The sequence below is a fragment of the Vicugna pacos genome, chromosome 7 (assembly GCF_048564905.1).
Source record: "Vicugna pacos chromosome 7, VicPac4, whole genome shotgun sequence".
Taxonomy (NCBI): Eukaryota; Metazoa; Chordata; class Mammalia; order Artiodactyla; family Camelidae; genus Vicugna; species Vicugna pacos.
The window spans coordinates 45,204,672-45,227,334 of NC_132993.1; the positions used below are offsets into that span (position 1 = coordinate 45,204,672).

General features: G+C 44.6%; 1 protein-coding gene and 1 long non-coding RNA gene across 7 annotated transcripts in view; one reads left to right on the forward strand and one right to left on the reverse strand.

Moving 5' to 3' along the window:
• GSDME (gasdermin E) overlaps window positions 1–22,663 on the forward strand; it is a 77,258-nt gene extending 54,595 nt beyond the window's left edge. For all 3 annotated transcript variants that reach the window (XM_072964822.1, XM_072964824.1, XM_015237271.3), the window contains exons 5-10: window positions 291–411; window positions 4,655–4,819; window positions 6,748–6,875; window positions 7,461–7,656; window positions 15,334–15,407; window positions 18,245–22,663. In XM_072964822.1, coding sequence (XP_072820923.1) covers window positions 291–411; window positions 4,655–4,819; window positions 6,748–6,875; window positions 7,461–7,656; window positions 15,334–15,407; window positions 18,245–18,475 — 915 coding nt within the window. In that variant the 3' untranslated portion in view covers window positions 18,476–22,663. The remainder of the gene's footprint in view (window positions 1–290; window positions 412–4,654; window positions 4,820–6,747; window positions 6,876–7,460; window positions 7,657–15,333; window positions 15,408–18,244) is intronic.
• On the reverse strand, window positions 4,229–18,270 carry LOC140697404 (uncharacterized). 4 transcript variants are annotated; one of them, XR_012074408.1, is made up of 4 exons: window positions 17,552–18,270; window positions 16,983–17,086; window positions 13,736–16,806; window positions 4,229–4,930 (listed from the first exon to the last, which is right to left on the reverse strand). It is a non-coding gene; the product is annotated as an uncharacterized lncRNA (long non-coding RNA). The 4 variants fall into 4 exon arrangements; XR_012074406.1 differs by having other exon boundaries at window positions 13,736–14,002; window positions 16,658–16,806; window positions 16,983–18,270; XR_012074405.1 differs by having other exon boundaries at window positions 16,983–18,270.

Genomic DNA, 22,663 nt, shown 5'->3' on the forward strand with positions numbered 1-22,663 from the left:
AGTTGTCTTATTTCTTGCCGTCTTTATTCAGCACCATAGACCTAACTCCTCTGTATCCCACATTCTGGAATCTTGCCTTTGTGCCGCCAGGATGGCCATTTACTTGGGAGTATGTGTACCCTTCATGAGGCCGACAAGAGTAAACTGCCGGCTGGTCTTCCTTTCCACCTGGTTCCATGGGCGTTTTCCAGGTACTTCCTATGCTCCAGGCACTGGGCTGGCCACGTGTGGGCAGGAGAAGCCCGGGGGCATCTAAGTGCACAGGTGGGAGCATGTGCCCTTGCCCACAGGTGTCAGTGACGAAGGATGGGAACATCATCAAGGACAGCAATGTGATGCTGGAGATCCCGACTCCTACCACCATCGCCTACGGCGTCATCGAGTTGTATGTGAAAGCGGACGGCCAGTTCGGTGAGTGCCCCTCCCACACAGGGCTCTCTGAAGATGGTTGAGCCATTGCTGAGGGACACCCCATCTTTCCTGGAGGCACACACTTGTAGACGATCCCCTGCTGCTCTGGGGACTGAGAGGAAAGAGATCTTGGAAGTTTGGGGATGTCCCTTGACACGAGAGACAGCGGGTTCACCAACACAGGGTGAAGAACACGGGCTCTATGGTCAGACAGGCTGGGCATGAGCCCCGGTGCCGCAGGGCCCTGGGCTTTTCGGGCAGCTTGCTGAAGCAAGCTGGGAGGGGAAAGTCACTCCCGCCCAGGGCTGCGGTGAGGAGCGCGCCAGGGGAGGCGTGCGAAGTGCCGGGTAAATCAGGTGCTGATTAAGTCCCCACCTTAGCTGTTAGTAATACTGTCAGCTCGGTGGTGATCTCCCCCGCCCGCCGCCAGCCAGAGCCAGCAGCGCTGCACTGACCTTGCTCTGCTGATCACCAGTGTGTTCAAAGCGGGGAAGTCACTGCATACTTGAAGGAAACAGGGCTTTTGTCGTCGGGGCAGTGATCTTAGATGCTCACGGCCCTGCCCTCACAGTCTTCCCAAGAAGGGTTGCGTCGAGTCCAAGAAAACTGACTGCTTCTTGGGGACACGAGTGAATAGACGTAACATCATAAATATTTCACTTCTTTAGGTATGGTTGTGTTATTACGGATATGTTTATGGAAGAGGGTCATGTTAGTTTTCAGAAGTTTATACAGAACTCCTCACAGTTGGAATGGAACTGTCTGAGGTTTGCTTCAAACAGAATGGTGGAGAGTAAGGTGTGCGGGCAGGGAGGGCTGAGGAAAGGCGTCGGGGCTGGTCGATGGGTGTTGGAGGCTCACTGCGCTCTCTATCCCTGTGCGGTATCCACTTTTCCACGACGAAACATTTAAAAAGCGTGCCCTGATGGGCCACGCCCATGTCTGTGGTTGCTGCTGGCTCCTCCCCGCGTTGTTTTCTGTCAAGTGACGGGGACCAGGCTCGAGGTGAGGGTGCCTTCTGGGAGCCGGCCTTGTGCGCGCACTCAGCCACATGAGTTCCCACCGCTCAGCCACAGCCGCGGCCGCTCAGACCACTGACTGTCCTTACTGGGCAGTGGACAAGCTCGTGGGTGTGCGAGGAGCCCAGAATGCGCTTGCTGAGCCTCCCTCTCATTTCATGCCTGGAGCAGCCCGTGTTCCAGGGAGGTGACAGAAAGTGAAGGTGTCTGTTGTGAGAGTTTGTCTCGGGGTGGCCCAGGACGCAGGAAATTCTAGAAATACCAAGAATCATAACCTACATCCGGTAGGTCCTTGGGTGGTTCCAAATTTGTGTTGTTATTTTATTATTTTATTCTTTCTCTTTGAAAGACTTGTCTACGAAACAGACTGCATTAGGATGATTAACTTGTTCCTCTGGTTTTTGTTACCAGTGTGTGATGAGCTGTGTCACCACGTGCGCTTGGGTGACTGCAGCCCAGGCTGCCTAGGCCTTGGGTATCCTGTGCAGATGGACTGGTGGTGGACCTGTTGCTTTTGTAAGGCCTTTTGGAAGCTTGTCCTGCATCTGAGGATGCCATTGAGTGCTCTGAGGACCCTTGAGTGGCTGGGGCTGCCACCTTAGGCTGCGGGGCCTGCGGGAGCCCTTCCTGTTTCTTGGAGGAGGTGGCAGTGTCCTGCCCTGCCCACAGCTCTGTTGGGGTACCTGTCACTCCCACAGGGCGCCTCTCTTTTCTTAGATGGTTGGGAAGACACAGCATTGTGTCTCTCCTGTTTGCATTTCAGTCTTAAGCCTTTTATCTTGGCTTGCTTCCACTGTCTTTAAAATAAACTCTTTGTGCAGTGAGTTCTCGAGGTTCCCTGGGCTCCCCTCCCACACCCTGGACTAGGAGGCCCGCTGCTGACTGCCCTGCCTGTGCGGCTTGGGGGTCCGTCTCCTGTTCCGTGTGACCCACTGCCTGATTTTTAAGCCAGTTCTGCTCCTTTTTCCCATGTGTTTTCTATCACTCTTGCCACAGAATGTTCTGACCTGGCTTCGTAAACAGACCTGCCTGGGCCGGAAGGGCCTTAAGAGGCTGCCTGAGCGCTCCTTCCACCTGCTGGGTGGGAGTACCTTTGACAAGGATCCTGTCTGTCATCTGAAACTCTGAGAGGAGGCCATCCCTCGGCACCCCTTGGGGGAGGCCTCTGGGCCCGTCCTTGCCGAGGGGTTCTTTCAGCCCTCCTCCTATGGTCAGTCAGAAACGTCATGCTATTGTCTTGAGCTTTAGCCTCTGCTTTGTACAGTCAGGCACCTGCCAGTGTCCTTTCAGCAGACTTCTGATGGGGCGCCTGTCGGGGGAACTTGTGCTTCCCACCCGCCTGGGTCTGTGCACTTCTCTGCAGGTCCATGGGCAGGACGTGAACATCCCCCGCCCCCACTGCAGACTCTTCACTGGCTCCTCTGCTTCTCTGAATCTTTCCCGTCTGTTCCATCCTAGCAGTGTAGCTAATTATTCGGTCACATCACTCACCTGCTCAAACACCTTACTGAGGCTCCCTTTGCAGATAAAGTCTGCACTTCCAGGCACGTTGTGGCCCAGCCCCGGTGTGTGTCCAGCCTGCCTTCTCACCAGCGGCTCCCAACGCAGTGATCTGGCCCAAGTTACCCACCGTCTGGGAACAGTCCACTCTCGCTTATCCGGGAGCCTGTTTGGAGTGCACTCCCTGCCTCTGCCCAGCTGATTCCCAGTGAACCTTTAGGAGGCTACTCAGACACTGCTTCGTCCAAGAAACCTTTTCTGGTTCTCTCTCCACACCTGCCACTCTGGCTTCAGTGACCTGTCCACTTCCTGCAGCACCACCATGTCACCCCTGGCCCCGCTCGTATCATAGTGTCCAGGCCTGGGATGTAGGCCTTTTGTATCTCTGGCTCCTCACACAGTGCCTGGTTCTGCAAAGAATGAAGGAATCAGCATGTAGGGGGCTGTGCATGTGTAAAGGAAGGGTGGTGCGTGGGCTGCTGAAACAGCGGGTGGGGGCTCCACAGGGCTCTTGGCAGGACTTGAGGCTGTGTTAATGGTCATGGTCTCTGTCCTTGGGAACACTACTTGCGGGCCGGTTCACACTCATCCACCTCAGTGCCAGGTGCAGAGGGCAGAGTGAACCAGGGGCACCCTGGATGCTCATGAGTTTGGATGGGTTGGGTAAGTAAAGGAAGATGGTTTCATTTGCCTTTAGACAGCCGTCCTATCTTTATGGATGTTATTAGTGCTCACAGCAATTGGAACTATGTGCTAATCCCCCTACCTTCCATGTGTTATGCAAGTAACAGTCTCAGCCACATTTTTATTCCATAACCTGTATATTAGTAGCATAAGAAGAACACTCATTCTTGAGTTCATGCGCTGCTGTTGCTTAGCAAGGACATAATAAATGTTGCATTTTTTTTCAACTTAGATACCTTACTTGGGCTCTCCAATGTGGATGTGTCAAAGGAGTATTTCTTTTTATTATTTTAAAAAACCTTTTTATTACAGAAAATTACATGCTCAACAGTAGAGATCATATAATGAACCCTGAGTACCTACTGTCCAGCTTCAGTAACAAAGGCAATTCATGTTTCATTTATAACGTCATTACCTCCATTCAATTACTTCACCACCTCTGCTCAGTCACTTTGAAGCAAATCACAGGCTTTATGTTGTTTTGTCTATAAATATTGAAATATCTCTAAAAGATAAGACTTTCTTAAAAAGTCTAGTTTTGCCTTTAGATTCATGTAGAATATATTCTTTTGTATCTGGATTTTCCACTCAACATGTTTGTAAGATCTGTCATATAATTGCAGAAATCAGTAGTTTATTTTTTGTTGCTATGTATTATTCCATTTATTAATTCACAAAGAGCTATATAACATAACTGCTTGTGCACCTAAATATATTGTCAATAATTCTGTGATATCAGTTCAGTTGAAACAAATTTGTCAATCAAATTCAAATTTACTCAGTTATATATGATGAGTTGTTTGTTGGAGTTAGTTTGTTCCAACTTGGCTAAGGAAAGGACACCGCAGAGAGCCTTATGTTAAGAACAGCCATTTCTCCTGTATTTGTAGGAAGTGGCTGACTTTTGGTCAGATAGCATAATGTATAAGAAGTGGGTGACGTGTCTTCCTGCCCTGCCTGATTTAGGTAAGGCTGGGTCTGAGATGTGCCAGCAAGGCCGACCCTTACGCTCCGACTTGTCCTTTTCTCCCGCGTTACAGAATTCTGCCTCCTACAAGGGAAGCATGGCGGCTTTGAGCAGGAGAGGAGGAGCGACTCTGCCTTCCTGGACCCCCTGCCCTTCCGAGAGTTTGCATTCTGGGACACGCCGGATGCAGGGCAAGGGCCGTCTGCTCCGGATGGGCCGCTGAGTGCTTTAAAACGAGGTACTGCCAGCAGGGTGGGGCATGGGGAGCTGATGATGACTGAGTGCTACACTCCAGGAGGCGAGGGGGCCTTCAGGAGCAGCGACTCCTCAGTGACTTCACGGAAAACATCTGAGAAGAGAGGACAGGGCCTGAGTCAGTTCTGGTTCACTCAGCAGGACTCAGCTTGGTCAGAGATAAGGGAACCTCAGGTCGTGGAGGGGCTGTGTTAAGGAAGGATGGGAGACTGAGGAGGGGAAGAGTCAGCGGCCTAGCATTTTTTTTCATTTGAACCTCGGGAGCCTTGCTGACTACCAGGAGTACCTAGTCCACACAAAGAAGGAACCCAACTTTTGCATGTTTCATTATATTCCAGGCTTCATTGCCAAGAAAAGCAACTTTTTGTCAGCAGTACAAAATGCTCCCCTGCAGGCCCTTACCCATGTGGCATGAAGCCATATGGTGGCAGGGCATCCAGCGGGGAGGAGGGGACTACTTGTGACTTGCTCACAGCAATTCATTTTGCTCCTCATTATCACTGTGTTTTATACAGTTTTTTGTGGGGGTGGGGATTAGTGGGAATGCAGTATGGTAGAAGAGGAGATGGGCAGGGAAAAAGAGAAGCGATTAATTCAGAGCTTAGTGAGAAGAGCTAGGAGCAGCTCAGAATCCCTCTTTCTGGCTTGAGGGGTAAGAAGAGAGATTGATCAATGGCGCTTCAGTGAGTCCCAAACCAGAAGACGGATGCTTTCGTTTTTGTAGCAGAATTGTCAGTGTTGATAGAAATGGCAGTGAAGGCCCCATCCTAAGGCTTTCCCATGGAATGCAGGACTGCAGGGCCCCCTCCTGATAATTAGATGTGATTTTTCTTTCGGCGGCCACTTAAGCCATGTCAGTGTCATGGGTTAGAACCACAGCATCAGGGGGGCTGCAGCCTTGAGCTGCACTGTGGGGAGGTGACAAGACAGTCTGTAGGCTGACTGAGCTTCCTTATAACTTCCTTTCCCAAAGCCCACCCTGTAAGTTGGCCATTCTGGTCAGCCCAGGGTGGAGTCAGGACGTTGGGTGGTTTGGGCAGGAGTAGGGTGGGGGCCTGCCTTTGTGCCCCTGGATCCCAGGCCAGCCAGGGCAGCCCTTCTCTCCAGGCTGGGGCTGGCAAAGACCTAGCTGTGCTTATAGGGCAGTTTTTTGAGTATAATTTTTGGCTGGAATTTGGTATCAGTGGAGGGTGGTGCATTTATGTATTAATATATGTATCCCAAAGCTTTGGTTTACTAAATCTTGTTTTTAAATCCCCACTGGACTTAATTTACTAGAAGCTTTTGACCATCTTAAATAAAAAAGGGAAATTCTAAGGGGAGAGGCTCAAGCATCCTGCAGAGGTGGGCTCGCATACCCATTCTCCAGGATGGGTGAAGAATGGAGAAAGTGGAATAGCTGTTTGCCATGAAAATTGGGTGTCAGCCCCTTCAGAAGTGTGTGTTTAACATTATATGATACAAAATCTGCAGGGTATTAGAAAGACATAAAAAATAATGTATTTTGGAATTTACAGAGTTCGGAATCTTTATAAAAGTACTGACTGATGTTTAGTAACTTAGCCTTGATAATTTGCTTTTATAGAAATCATGCTAAAGAGGATTCTAAATGTCTTTTCCAGAAAATAATTGATTGGACTTAATGTTTAGTGAGTCATCAAGGAAAAGAGTGAAGTGAGAACTTGGCTTTTCTGTCTCCCCTCCCTCCCTTCCTTCTTTCTTCCTTTAGTAGTTTGGTGAAAAACACAGAGGGTGGTATTTAATTCATCCTTTATTTCTGAGTTCCATGACTGACTGTGCAGCTGGAAGTGTCTGTGAAAGAACGGAGGACAATCAGCTATAAAAAGCAAGAGTTGCTGGTCTGGTTCTGAGATAAGTCACGAGACCGCGTACGATCTTTTGCTTTCACAGCCACTCTGCTCCTGAAGAGGAACTTCCATCCCTTTGTGGAGCTGCCAGAGCAACAACAGACAGCTCTGAACAACGTCCTCCAGGCGATCCTGTTTGATGAAGAATTACTCATAGTCCTGGAACAAGTGGTAAGACTGGAAGCATCTCTAAGCATCTCCTTTTAACCCTAAAATCTTCTTCTTCTTCTTCTTTTTTTTTTAACTCCCAGGCCCTTAGTGTTCTAACTGCAGGAAGGTGGCCGGCGTGAAGAACAGAGGGTGTATTAAGTTTCCTAGGGCTGCTGTGACAAATACCACAAACTGCACTTCTGGGCGCCAGGAATCTAAAGTCAAGGTGTCATCACGCCATGCTTCCCCTACAGGTTCCAGGGGAGAATCCTGGATTCCCCTCCAGCTTCTGGTGGCCCCTGGCATTCCTTGGCTTGTGGCCACACTGCTGAAGTATCTACTGTCTTCACATGTTGTCTCACTTTCTTTCTCTTAATGGACACCCACCACTGGTTTGGGGCCACCCTAACCTAGGATGATCTTGAGATCCTTACCTTAATTACATTTGGGAAGATTCCAAATAGGTCTCATTCTGAAGCTCCAGGTGGACATATATTTTGGGGGCCACTGTGGACTCACCACAGGGTTGTGTGTCGTGGGGCAGAGACCTGGGTTGTGCCCAGCTTGGCCTGTAGCTTCACTACGTCTCTTTTCTCCTCCCCACAGTGTGACAACGTGGTCAGCAGCCTGTGGCCCCCACTGGCGGGGCTGGGGGAGCTGAAGCCCTCACAGCAGCAGGACCTCACGGCTTTCCTGAAGCTGGTGGGGTGCGGCGTGCAGGGCGGGTGTCCAGGCCCAGAGGATGTGGTCAGCAACCGGAAACTCTTTTCTACGGCCTACTTCTTGGTCAGTGCACTGTCAGGTAAGGAAAAAAGGGAAGAAATGCTATTTCTTTGAAATTGCTTTGCTCATTTTGTGGAAGATTTCAAGCAGTTGCAGGGAGGATACGTGGAAGGCCGAGGAAACTTCCATGGTTGCCGTGAAGTCAAGAACTTGAGTAGGAAGGAGGCCTGTCGGCTGCCAGCCTCCTCCACTTACTGGAGAGCACTTTCCTTTCCTCCCCCAGGGCAGGCTGTCTTTGGGCATTACCCCCCCCCCCCCCCCCCCGCCAACACAGGAACGCATTTCCTCAGACGCAGTCTGTGACTCACACTTGATGCCTGGCACCGCTGAGTGGCAGTGGCTTTCATTCAGCAACTGGTCTCTCCCCTCCGTGTCTCAGTCCTTCTGATCCTCTTGTTCCTCTCTGCGAACTTACCAGCTCACGCTGAGTGCAGCGTTGGGCCCTTAGGGCAGGGAGGCTGCAGAGAGCATCCCATACCCCGCAACCTCCACACCCATCCTGAATTGCCCTCCCAGTGAGAGCAGTGGAGCCCGCCCTGCCGCTCCTCTACGCTCCCGTCCAGAACTCGCCACACCAGAGGGTCTGTCGTCATCCGCACGGGGCCGCTGGGCTTTCGGCTTCCCTTCAAGGTGATGTCAGTCAGGGCACTGAGTTCCTGATGCATTCAGAGTTCCTCCCCAGCACCACACAGGAACAAAGGCCCAGAAATTTTCAGTTTTTAAAGAATTAATCAAAGTAAATGCCTCTCTCAGCTCCACATGCTGATGAATGTATGCATTATGTCTTGTTCCAAGTTAGGGGTAAAAGTCTTGACTGGGATGGGAGGTGAGACAGAGCCCTATGGAACTCGAGATCTTTTCCCAATGTTAATCAGTATGTTAGTCTTTAAATACAGGCATTCTGTCAGGAGCTACTCTGTAGGCCAGAGTTCTCCAGCTGTGAGAAGCCTTTTCTTCACATCCTCTATTACTTATTGAAATATTTCTCATCAAAAGGCTGGATCAGTGATGTCACGTTTTCCCAACACCATGTATTGAAGAGACTGTCCTTTCTCCATTGTATGTTCTTAGCTTTGCTGTAAATTAATTGACCATACATGTATGGGTTTACTTCTGGCTCTCTGTTCTGTTCCACTGATCCATGTGTCTAAAGTTCTATGCCGATATCATACGACTTTGATTACTAGAGTTTTACAACAGGGTTTGAAATCAGGGCACATGACACCTCGAACTTGGTTCTTCTTTCTTGATCTCAGGATTGCTTTGGCTCTTCAGGATCTTTCATGGTTCTAAATAAATTATTCAACTGTTTGTACTAGTGCTGTGAAAAATGCCTTTGGAATTTTTGATAGGGGTTGCAGTGAATCTGCAGATTGCTTTGGGTAGTGTGAATATTTTAACAGTATTCTTCCAATCCGTGAGCATGAAATATCTTTCCATTTATTTGTTTTCAATTTGTTTCATCAATGTCTTAGAGTTTTCAGTGTACCGGTCTTTTACCACCACAGTTAAATGTATTCCAAGGTATTTTATTCTTTTTATGCAATTGTAAATGGGATCTTTTCTTAATATCTCTTTCTGATAGTTTGTTACTAGTGTACAGAAATGCAACAGATTTTTGTATACTGACTTTAATCCTGCAACTTTAGTGATTTTATTAGTTTTAGCAGGTTTGTTGTGGTATTTAGGGTTTTCTACATGTAATATCATGTCATGTATAAATAGTGAAAGCCTTACTTCTTCCTTTCCAGTTTGTATGCCTTTTATTTCCTTTTCTTGCTTAACTGCTCTGGCCAGGACTTCCAAATACTATGTTGACTAACAGTAGTAAGAGTGGGCTTCCTTGTCTTCTTCCTGATCTTAGAGTAAAAGCTTTCAACTTTTTACCAGTATGATGTTAGCTATGAGCTTGTCATGTATGACTTTCGTTGTGTTGAGATATGTCCCCTCTAATACCCACTTTGCTGAGCGTTTATATTATAAATGGATGTGGAGTTTTGATAAATGCTTTTTTCTGCGCCTACTGGGATAAGATTTTTATCCTCCATTTTGTTAGTATGGTGTATCATATTGATTGATTTGCAGATGTTTAACTGCCCCTGCATCCTTGGAGTAAATCCCATTTGATCATGCAATATGATCCCTTTAATGTATTCTTGACTTTGGTTTGCTAATATTTTGTTGAGGATTTTTGCACTACGTTCATCGGGGGCATTGGTCTGTAATTTTCTTGTGATGTCCTTGCTGAATTTTAGGGTATTAGTATTAGGGTAATGCTGGCCTCATATAATGAGTTTGGAAGAATCTGAGAAGGATTGGTATTAAGGTTTCTTTAAATGTTTGCAGAATTCACCAGTGAAGCCGTCTAAGCCTCGACTTTGTTGGGAGGTTTTTGATCACAGATTCAACCTCCTTAGTAGTGGTCTTTTCAGATTTTCTATTTCTTCCTGATTATATGTTTCTAGGAATTTATTCATTTCTTCTAGGTTGTCCAGTATTTTTGGCATACGCTTATTTACAGTAGTCTTCACGATCTTTTGTATTTCTGGGGTATCAGTTGATTTCTGAGTCCTCTTTTTTTCTTTGTGAATCTAGCTAAAGGTTTGTTAATTATCTTTTCAAAGTACCAGCTTTTAGTTTCATTGATTTTTTCCCCCTTTTATCTGTTAGTCTATATTTTATTTGTTTCCACTCTGATCTTTGTGATGCCCTTCCTTTGTTCCCTTTCATTTGTTCTATTTTTTGAGGTGTAGTTAGGTGGTTTGAGATTTTTTTCTTGTTTCTTGAGGTAGCTATTTGTTGCTATGAGCTTTCCTTAGAACTGTCTTTGCTACATCCCATAAATTTTGATATGTTGTATTTTCATCTGTCTAAAGGTGTTTATTTTTTTCTACTGATCTTTTTCTTTGCCCCATTGGTTGCTCAGTGAGCATGTTGTTTAATCTCCACACATCTGACTTTTCCAGTTTTCTTCTTGTAACTAACTGATTTCTAGTTTTAGACCACTGTGGTCATGAAGATGCTTGATGAGTTCAGTCTTTTTTAAATTTATTAAGACTTCTTTTGTAGTGTAAAATATGATCTGTCCTGGATAATGTTCCATGTACCCTTGGGAAGAGTGTATTCTGTTGCTTTTGAATGGAATGTTCTGCATAGATCTGTTAAAATCTATCTGATGTGTCATTTAAGGTCACTGTTTTCTTACTGGTTTTCTGTCTGGATGATCTGTCCACTGATTATCTACCCAACGATGAAAGTGGAGTATTAAAGTCCCCTACTATTATTATTTTATTGCCCTCTATTTCTCTTTTTAGGTCTGTTAATATTTCCTTTGTATATTTAGGTGCATAAATATTTACAAGTGTTAATATCCTCTTGTTGCATCCACCCCTTTATCGTTATGTAATGCCCTACTTTGTCTCTTAGTTACAATCTTTGTTTTAGAGTTTATTTAGGCTGATATAAAGATAGCCTCCCCAACTTTCTTTTGGTTTTTATTTGCATGGGGTATCTTTTTCCATCTCTTCACTTTTAGAATGCGTATGTCCTTACATCTGAAATGACACTTTTTGTAGGCAGCATCATATAGTCTTTAAAAAAAAAAAATCCATTCAGCTGCTCTTTTAATTGGAGAATTTAGTCCATTTAAAGTGATTACTGACAGATGTATACTTATTGCCATTTTGTTGATTACTTTGTTCCTTTCTTGTCCTGCTCTGTCCCTTTGTGATATAATTTTCTGTAGTGGTATGCTGAGATTCCTATTTTTTTGTGCATCTACTATAGGTTTTTTGAGGATTACATACCAACTTAGAATAGACAGTTATAAGTTGGTAACAACTTAAGTTTGAACGCATTCGAAAGCTCTACAGTTTTACTCCCCCCTTATGGTATGATAATTTATATCTTTCTATTTTGAGTACCCCTTAAGTTATTATAGTTACAGTTTACTATTTTTGTCTTTTAACTTCACACTAGTTTTATAACTGAGTAATCTACCTTTACCAGCAAGATTTATTATTATCTGTTTTTCTGTTACTAATTAGTACCCTTTCATTTCAGCTTAAATAAGTCCCTGTAACATTTCTTACAAGACTGGTCTAGTTGTGATGAATTCCTTCAGCCTTTGCTTGTCTAGACAATTCTCTCTCCTTCAATTGTGAATGACAACTTTGCCAGGTAGAGTATTCCTGGTTGCAGGTTTTTTCTTTCAGCATTTTGAATATATCATACCATTCCCTTCTGGCCTGCAAAGTTTCTGCTGAAAAATCTGCTGATAGCCCTTATGGAGCCTTGTATGTAACAAGTTGTTTTTCTTTTGCTGCTTTTAAGAGTCTCTCCTTGTCCTTAACTTTTGACATTGCGATTATAGTGTGTTGTGCTGTGGGTCTCTTTGGGTTCCTCTTATTTGGAACTCAGTTTCCTGGATTTGAATGTCTCTTTTCTTCCCCAGGTTAGGGAAGTTTTCAGCCCTTATTTCTTCAAATACATGTTCTGCCCCTTTCTGTCTTCTCCTTCTTGGGACCCTGATATATTGGGTTGCTTGATGGTGTAGCATAGTTCCTTATGTTCACTTTTTTTCTTTCTTTTTTCCTTCTTTTTCCAGGGGGAGTTCTGTTGCCCTGTCTTAGAATTCAATGCTCTTTTCTTCTGCTTTATCATATTCATCATATAGTCTATGTTGCACCCCTCTAGTGTCTGGTTCAGTTCAGTTATTGTATTCTTCATCTTTGTGACTTCTATTTGGTACTTTCTTATATCTCCTACATCTTTGTTAAAGTTCTCATTGTGTTCATCCGTTCTTCTCCAAAGCTTGGTAATCATCTTTATGACCATAGTTTGGACACTTTAGTGGGTAAATCACTTATATTCTTTTCATTAAGGATTTTTTTCTTAAGGTTTTATCTTGTTCTTCTATTTGAAACATATTCCTCTGTTTCTTTATTTTCCTTGACTCTGTGTTTGTTTACATGCATAAGATAAGACAGTCATCTCTCCTAGTCTTGGTGCCTCATGTAAGAGATCACCTTCTTGTTAAACCTTGCCCTAGCTCTTGGTTGTCTCTCAGACCTTAGTGATTGTCTAAACAGCCTGTTTTAGTGGCTCCCAATACTGAGGATTTGCCAACACCTGTCAGTGTCCCAAAGAGGATTTTCAGGCTAATTAGAAGCTAGACTCTCAAGGCAGCAGCTTTTAAAATATACAATATATACAGACCACAAGTGTAAATTCTGCTAGCCACCAGAGCTAGGTGACCTAGAAGTGCCACCTGTGTGGCAGTCACAGAAATCATAAGCCAGATGATTGTACAAGCTCCTTTCCAAGAGGAACTAGGCAGATGGAGAGCACAAAGGTAAGACCCATCGGCCTCTCTTCCCTGAGAGCAAGCCCCTAGATGTGTGTCAGACCAGAAGCCTGCCCCTCAGCAAGCCAACAGGCCTCTTTCACAGAAAGACGGGGGTGTGTTTCAGTCTGCTGTTTGACAGTGCCCTGGGGTAGGAGCTGGCTAATAACGGTCTGCTTGTTACAGTTCTGTGGGACGCAGGAACACAAGTCCTGCTGGCCAGGAGAGCCACAAGGGGTGTTTCCCGGGTGGCAGCCACAAAACCAGGGCACCAGACGTGTGCAGTAGCTCTCCCCTGGGAGATACTGGTGCTCTGGAGTATGGCAGAGGGAGGGTGCCTGAGGGCCTCCATCCCCAGAGAGTACACGAGCAGGTCCCTAGACGCGTGTTAAATTAGATGCCTGCCCCTCTGGCTAATGCTTTATGATAACAAATAAGCCTCTTTCACAGAAAGTGTGGGTGCTTTTTAAATGGCTGCCTCTGTGGTAGGCCCTGGGGTGGGTGAGTCCACATCTGAGCCCTTTAAGAACTATTTCTCAGCTCACTAGAGGTTTTTGGGTCTCATGGACACAAGCCCCATTGGTTTTCAAAGCTAGGTGTGTGGGAGGCTTGTCTGGTGCAGGTTGGGGTGCTGATGTGGGGTTCAAACCCTTTGCTTCACAGGGAGAAGCTTGGGTTTTGAGTTCCCTCCTGACTGTGGGTCTCTGCACCGTGGGTAGGATATTCAGAGAGCCTGGGTCTCAGCCTTTCCTACCTGCTTTGATGTAGGCTTTTTCTTGTTCATCTGATGTGTAGGAGTTGCTCAGGTAGGCTGGAGTTTTTTCAGAGGAAGCTGTTCCGTATGTAGCCGTAGATGCCATCTGTCCGCGGGAGGAGGTGAGTCCAGGATCTTCCCACATCGCCACTTTGGGCCGGAGTCCTCCTGCTCACCTTGTTTAAAGCCCTTCAGTCTCTGCCTCTGGCCTGACTCCTGGAACATGGCCTCTACCGTTTTGTGACATTAGGCTTGAACTTCCCAGGTCTCGTTTGTAAAACAGAGTAAGAATATGAAAGATCAAAAGAAATCATTTCAATTCAAGAAGCATTGAAAAGCCTCTACTGTGCTGAGAAAAATCATCCCCACCCTTGAGGGAATTAGCGTCAAGTAGAATTAGTTGGGAAGTGCTGTAAGCAGATGCTGTTCTTTCACCTGTGTTGCTAGCACCCCACTCAAAATAGTGAATGGCCATTGAGTCACACGGAATTAAAGCATTTCCAAGATTAAGGGGTGATGATTACATGGGACACAAGAGCCACATGGAAAGTGAAGGAATGGAAACAGGAATGGGTGAGATGGCTTGTAACAGTAGCTCAGCCAGGACATCATGTCCCAGGTAACTTGTCCCTGCCCTTCCCAGTCCTGTGATGTTTCTGTAGGGCCACACGCATTTACCATCTTCATCTTTCTGATTTGGGATCAGGGCTCCTTGAGGATTTGTTGAAAACTGGAGCCTCCCTGTAGGCAAATGCACATACAACATTTAAATGCAATTTAGGGGATTCTCTGGTGGGACTGTACCTTGGGGCTGCCCCTCCTAGCAGTCTTCCTCTCTTGGGAACGGACCATGTTTTCCTCGTACTCTGCCGGGTCACAGCCTCAGCCACACACTGCTGTTTGTAAGTAAGACTGCTAATGAATGCAGGAGCTGGAAGGAGTTCTTCAGTGTTCCCTGGGCTAGATGACTGAGCAGGTGACTATTTTTTACCCTCCTCTGCCGTATTAGCTCAAAAGCTGTATCCCAGGTGATAGGGTCCTTTTAGCAACTGTATCTCTTTTACCCTGGGAAGTATTGAAGACCGGTTTTAAATAATATTGATCTGGATTTCCTTTCCCAAAAGCTTGGCAAGGACACTTCTGGTGCAGCCTCCAGCCTCACACAGCTCTGTGCCAACCCTCTCTGCCATTGGGGTCCTTGTGTTGCGCTAATGGTGGGCGGGGGGACCCTGCACAGTCCTGGGCTTCAACATAGCTCTTTGGTCACCAAATCCCACGTTCCTTCTACCTTCCCATGCTGATTCACCTTTCCCTGAGTCTGTATTGTTATTCCTGACTGGCCAATTGAATGTCAAGGAATAATATCCTACAGTGAGCAGACAGCAGTTACCTAGTCCCTGTATCTAAGGCCTTTGCTGCCTGCTTAGCCCCGTTCACTCATTTATTCTTCAGTTACTGAGCATATATCCTCTGCCAGCCGGGCAGAGGATATAAATTACACATACATTGTACATAAGGTACAACACAGGGGCTAGCTGTTTCCATGGATTTTGATTTTTTTTTTTTGACAGTAACTTATTTTTTTTTGTCTCCTGCAGAAATGCCAGATAATGCAGCAGCTCTGCTGGGCACTTGCTGTAAGCTCCGGATTATTCCTACACTGTGCCACTTGGTAAGGAACTTCCTCCGTGGGACCTGGGGATGGGCAGGAACAGGGAAATGAAGAGATGGACACCTAACAGCTGATAAAGCTCTCTAGGCTTTCTCATTCAGAACAGGTTAAACAGGTATTATCAACCCTACTTTCTTTTTTTTTTTTTAACACCTAGCTTACATCACACACCCATCCCCACAAGAAGACTGAGGCGCAGAGGGAAAGCTGTTCTCTGAACTGGCTAGCAAGGCTAGGACTCCAGCCTTGTCTTTAGACTCCACATCTCATGCTTTTTACATTGTTTGGAGAATTTCGACCAAGGCTTAGTGCAGCATTGTAGGGAAGGGGCCTGGCACCATATTACTGGCAATGGCAGTTCCATGGCTGGATCAGTGTGAGTCAGCTCTGTATCAAATTCACCAGCTATTCAAGAGGACTCCTTTGTCTCCAGAGGCATTTCATTCTCTCTTAGGAATATCATTAGCTTCATGCCCTCAGGAAATGTCATGGCAAGAGCAAGAGTTAGGTAATGATAAATTTGGCCCCGAGAGAGTCAAGGTTAAGCTTTTCCTTTTAAAATTACAAACTGGGTCATTAATAGAAGGAATCATCAGTAGGCCGCCTGAGAAGACACTCTAGTGGGGCAGCTCAAGTAGCTTCTGCAGGTGTCACTCAGCCTGGGACGGAGCGGGCATGCCTCGATGCATTATTGTGAGACCTGGGTACTAGGGACAAGGCCAGCGTGCTTTGTAGACCCAAAGGACCAAAGCGCCGTGCTCTGCTCTCAGATCTGGGAAGCAGGTGTTGGGGCAGACTACCTCGATAAGACCCTGCAGTTTGCTACACAGCCACTCTGGGAACTTGGGGCACTATGGTTAGGGGCTTTGGGTGTCTTTGCTATGCAAAGAAGTACCAAAGACTGCAGCAAGGCATCATTCCAAGGAGCAGTTTAGATAACCATTCCAACTGAAAGCAGACTCTACCCTCCCAGAGGAATGCTGCTTTCTTGTGCTTTGACCACAAAAACCGAACCACTTGAAAATGAGCCAGCATGCGGCTGTGCTGCAGCCAGCTGAGGATGAAGGCTGGTGGCGCAGTTTGGTTACGGAAACGCTATGAATCATTATCTGTTTGCAACGATGAGCACAACAGCAGCTCTGCTTTCACAGCCCAGTTCTCTTTTGCAGCGTCATCACTTGCATTGAGGAAGTATATAAACAAGAACATACAGCAAAGACCACATTAGTTAACTCCCTCTCCCAACTCACCCTTAGTTGTCATCTTCCTTGCAGGTCAGTTCTAGGAGTTGAGCTTTGTGTTGCTCCCAGGTTCTGCTCTGTCTGTGCTCTAAGAGTGGCCATTAGGACGCACTTGGAGTTCCAGCACTGCTAGTGTTCTGCTTTGGCGCAAAACTACGCTGCTCAACATAAACAAAGAAATATTTTTTCTTTAAAGACCTTCCTGACTTTCTTCATATAATCTCCCTTACATGTCACAACACCTTTTAGGACAACAGGCATCCTGCCTCTTGAAGGATTTTGGGCATCATATGTTTCTTATAGAGTTTTACTCAGAACAAGGAACAAAACCTACCTGCATTCCTGTCTTGTCTTGGCTGTTGGCCAGAGTAACTTTTAGAGAGGCTTTCTGGGGGGCTTTTGCAAGAACCTTGTCAGAAACACTCACACACCTGCAAACTGGTGAAAGAACTGGTAAGAAGGTGTTAGAATCATCAAGAGAGGATGTTAATTTTGCCTCCACCCCCTTGACTGTAATCTCTCTCACACCTAGAAGTGCCTCTGGGCACCTGGCCACCAACCCGGGACCCAGCCCGCTGTGCTGCTAGCAGACTTCAGCCTCTGCCACTGGAGCTCATTCTTAATCGCTGAGATGTGGTGCTTGTGCAAGCTGTGAATATTATTTTCAGTAAGGTTAACATTGCTCAGAACATTTCTGGAATTCTTTTGCATTCTCTTCAGATTCAGTTAAAATTCACCCATACTTTATAGGCTCACTTCATTTTTTTATTGTAAATTTTACTGTCTACATTATTCATCTGATCTGGTTCTGAATGCTTATTTAAAAAACAAGTGTCTCAAGACCCTAAAAGCAAAGTTTTAGATGTTCTGAGCAATTGCAATTAAAGCAGAGTTTGAACTGACCTTGCTGAAGAACCAGTGTTCAGTGCCTTGAGGGTCTGTGTTCTAGGCAGGGGCAAGGTGTGCATGACAGGCCAAGACCCTGCTCTCCTGGGCAGCTTAGGTTTAATCATTTCAGATACAGAAAGCCTATGAAGACAGTAAAATAATGTAACAGTGGCTGGGATGTAGGGGTAGGAGGATCAGGAAGGTCCCTTCTGATGGAGCATTTCAGCTGCCAGCTCAGAGATGAGAAGCAAAGTTCTCTATGGAACGCTGGAGGAAGAATACCGCAGGCAGAAGGAAGAGCAAAGACAAAGGTTCTTGAGGCAGGAAGCATAACTAAATAAACTGGTACCTACCTTTGACGAGTTCATGTAAATAAGAAATTCTAATAGCTGAAGCTGTGTATATGAGCAAGCTGCATTCTGACCTTTCTGACCCACTGGAGTCAATGGGTCCAGTAGAAGGTGGAGCTCAGAGAGTGGTAATTCACAGAGAGGATTCCAGGCAAAGTGGATGAAGTCAGGCCTGAGGTCTTGCCCTGGGCTAAATAGATCTTGTTACATCTTAAGGGTTTTTCTGCTTCATTTGGGGAATTTAAGCAACAACTTAATTTTTCTTCCTCCCATAATTAGCCAGAAGTGCTAACATTACCATCCAATGATGCTGATTTTCTATGTTTTTTGGTGAGTTTGTTCAAATGTGTCATTTCAGCTCCATGCTCTATCTGATGCTGGTGTGTCTGATCTTGAAGACCCAATCCTGGCTCCTCTGAAAGACACAGAAAGGTTTGAGATCATGCAGCGTCTGTTTGCCTCAGCTGACATTAACCTGGAGAGAGAGCAGTCATCCGTAAAAGCTGTCATCCGGAAGGACCCTAACGTTTCCCCACTGATTCTTTACATAAGCCTGAATGGACTCTGTGCTTTAGGCAGAGCACATTAATAGTGTCATGTGTGGATTAGAAGTGTGTTTTCTACAAATTGAAGGTTGATGGCAACCCCTTGTCAAGCAAGACTATCAGTGCCATTTTTCCAACAGCATTTCCTCACTTGATGTCTGTGTGTCACATTTTGGTAATTCTCACAATATTTCAAAGCTTTCATTATCAAATATATTTGTTATGGTGATCTTTGCTGTTACTAGCAAAAAGACTTGTTGAAGGCTCAGATGATGGTTAGCATTTAGCAATAAAGTTTAAAAAAATTAAGTTATATACATTGTTTAGACATAATGCTATTGTACACTTAACAGACTATAAGACAGTATAAACATATATACACTGGGAAACCAGCACATTTGTGTGACTTGCTTTACTGTGGCGGTCTGGAACTGAACCCACAGTATCTCTGAGGTCTGCCTGTACGTATTCTCAGCCAAGGAGGGGTATTTTTCAGCATCATTAAGATACTGCCTTTGGGGCTTAGGTCACCCCCTTAAACGTTGATTGAGGAAATGCATTTAACAAGTTGTGACTTTTTGCATTATGAATCACTTTGAATTTAGCCACCAGGTACCTGGTGAACATTCTTTTTCATAAGAGGCCCTCTTGTGATGTTAACCCAGTGTCTGAGTTAGACCCCAGCCATCCAAAAAGCTGGAGGAGGGTTGAGAATTCTAAGCTAGTTTACATTGAGACCTTGTCTCTGCAGAAAAATGGGTCCATCTATCACTTTCTTATATTTCCCACTTTCTTTTAAACAAAAACAGATGAGGCTGACACTTTGATCCAAAAATTCATCTTAAATTGTGAATGCTGTGGGGAGGCAATTTCTCTTCATTGAAGGCTACATGTTGGATGTGCCGTATGCTATGCAGTGACTGAAAAATGAACTGTAAATGCCACTAGAGTACACATATTCTTCTGCTAAACAAAATTATGCTAATAAATAACCTAACAGCAGGATACCCTTTCTTAGGGTCTAGCTATAAGCATTTTATTTGAATTTGTCATGCTTTGATGAACATACCAATCCTTTGTCTAAAGCAATGTGCTGGTTTCCCATGCATTCTGGATGTTTAGTTTGTAAAATACTACATACTGTATCAAAGGAAACTTTGAACTGTGTATGTTTTGTTTTTACTCTGTTTTCATGTCATTCTGTATAAATAGCCTGGACTATTTAAACATTGCTAGGATCTGTCTTTCTTTAGGAGCAGGAGGCAGTACGGATGAAGAATAGCAGTTGTTGGAGAGAAACATGCTGTTACTCAGCACCTGTACCAACATCACCTACTTAATCCCTTTCTGTGCTTCAAAGTTTAACAAACGTTAATAAGGAAGAAATGAAACCCTTTCATCACCCCTACTAAAAATGAGACTAAATTATATGCAAATATTATGCAAATACTTACATAAGGAAAAGGGATACAGAGTTGTATACTGTGGTGGCAACAACATAAAAAACACCTTATACACAAGTTGGACAGGAACAAGCAAAACTCGAAGCAGCTGTGCTAAAATAGTGGCACTGTACGTACCTTTTGTCTGGTTTTCTGAACTAAAAGAACACATTACAGACAGAATGTGTAAGCCTGAATGGACTCTGTGCTTTAGGCAGAGCACATTAATAGTGTCATGTAAAAAAAGGTATCACACTGCATGGGTAATCTCATTTAAAAGTTCACAAGAAACCTAACAGTGTCTCCTTTGGGGAGAGGATTTAGAGGCTATGGCAAGAGGTGGGAGTGGGTTCATCCTTCTATTTCTGTTAAAATCTTGTATGTAATATCCTGAGTTAAAAATAACAACAAAAATCCACCCAAATATCAAAAACTAAAGACAGACTTAAGACAGAAAGAAAAGATGCCATGCAGGAAGTGCTGAAAGTTTGGGTTACATCAAACTGCAATTAAGGCATTTGTCTGTTTCCACAATTGCCCTAAGGCTGGCCAGTGATTCTGTTGGATTGTGTTTTAAACACTAGCCAGTGAAAAGGATGTAGCCCTATGCTACATGTAGCAGACCCCCACTGGATGGGGTGGGCAAGGTAGTGCTGGGCTCCAGGGAGGGTGAGATTGGGCCTCCAGATGTTTCTAACTAACTAGTATCCTCATCATTAAATAAAATTAATTTTAAATGTAACCTTATTAACTGCTTGAGATCCAGAACCATACTTCTTTTAAGAATCAGGTTTGGAAATGAGTTCTAGTATCCCAGAACACCTAGAAAACAGATAGTAAATACAGTAGTATTTCCTAGAAGAGAACAGGACAGCCACCTTAACTCTGATATTTCCACAACCACTTCTCTTCAAGTAAATGGATACCGGATGAAACATGGGCACGATTAGCTAGTGTGGTATGGCCAGATAATGGCCCCTAAAAAGTTATTCATGACCTAATAAATCCCTAGAACCTGTGAACATGTTACCTGGCAAAAAGTGACTTTACAGATGTTTTTAAGGTTATGGACATTCAGATGGACAGATTATCCTGGATTATCTGAGTGCACCCTTAGAAGACAGAAGGGTCAGTGAGAGAGGGATCTGGCAAAAGAAAACACAGGAAAGATGAGGCATGAGAAGAACTCAGTGCTGTTGCTGGCTCTCAGGACAGAGGGAGCCAGTTCAAGAATGAGAAAGTAGTCCAATCAGACAGCCCATAAGCAAGTGGGGACTTTGGTGCTACAACTGCACGGAACTAGAGAGAGAGCACGCCAACAACCTGCAATAGCCTGGATGCCGAGTCCCCTCCAGAACCGCAGGTAAGAGGCAGCACAGGCCCAGGGAGACAACTTCGCTTTAGCCTAGAGGACTCATGTTGGATTTCAGACCTACAGAACTGAGACGATAAGTTTGTTTTAAGCGGCTAAGTTTGTGGTAATTTGTCCCTGCAGTGATAGAAAACTGACAGATTGTATAAGATGGAAGAATGAACCAAAGTTGACCCTTGAACAACATAGTCTTGATCTGCACAGGTCCACTTATATGCAGGTTTTTTTCAAACAATATAACAGTACTACACGGTCCTCAGATGCCTAACTGTAGATATCGAGGGACAACTTTATATAAACCTAATTTTTTTGGAATATAGAGGAAATACCCTTTGACATAAATCATAGCAATATTTTCTAGGATCAGCCCCCAAGGCAAAAGAAATAAAAGCAAAAATAAGCAAATGGGACTTCAAAGTTTTTGCACAGCAAAGACAACCATCAACAAGCAAAAAGACAGAAAAGGGGTTAATATCCACAATATATAAACAGCTCATACAAGTCAATATTGGGAAAAAAAACTATAATCCAGTCAAACAATGAGCATAAGACTTGAACAGACATTTTTCCAGAGAAGACATACAGATGGCCAAGAAGCACGTAAAAAGGTGCTCAGCATTGCAAATTATGGGTCAGAATAGCCATCGTCAAAAAGTCTACAAATAACAAATGTTGGAGAGGATGTGGATAAAAGGGAGCCATTGTACAGGGTTAGTGGGAATGTAAACTGGTGTAGCCACTATGGAAAACAGTATGGAATTTCCTTATAAAAACTAAAAACAGAACATGGAATTCAGCAATTCCACTCCTGGGTATATATCCAGAAAAAAACAAAAGCACTAATTCAAAAAGATACATGCACCCTAAAGTTCACAGCTGCACTGTTTACAATAGCCAAGACATGGAAGTGACCCAAGTGCCCATCAGAAGCCCAGATTAAGAAACACACACACACACACACACACTCTAGAATATTATTCAGCCATAAAAAGAATGAAATACTGCCATTTACAGCAACGTGGATAGACCTAGAGAATATTATGCCTAGTGAAATAAGTCAGAGAAAGACAAACACTATATATCACTTACATGTGAACTCTAACAAATAATACAAACGAATGTATATGCCAAATAGAAACAGACTCACAGAGACAGAAGACAAACTAGTGGATACTAAAAGGAACAGGGAAGGGGGGAGGGACAAATTAGGGGTGTGGGATTAATAGATACAAACTACTATATATAAAATACGTAAGCCACAAGGATTTACTGTATAGCATGGGAAATTATACGCATTGTGTTGTAATAACCTGTAATGGAATATACTCTGTAAAAACACAGAATCACTATGTTGTACACCTGTAAGTAACATAATATTGTAAAGCAACTATACTTCAATTAAAGAAAAACAAACCTGA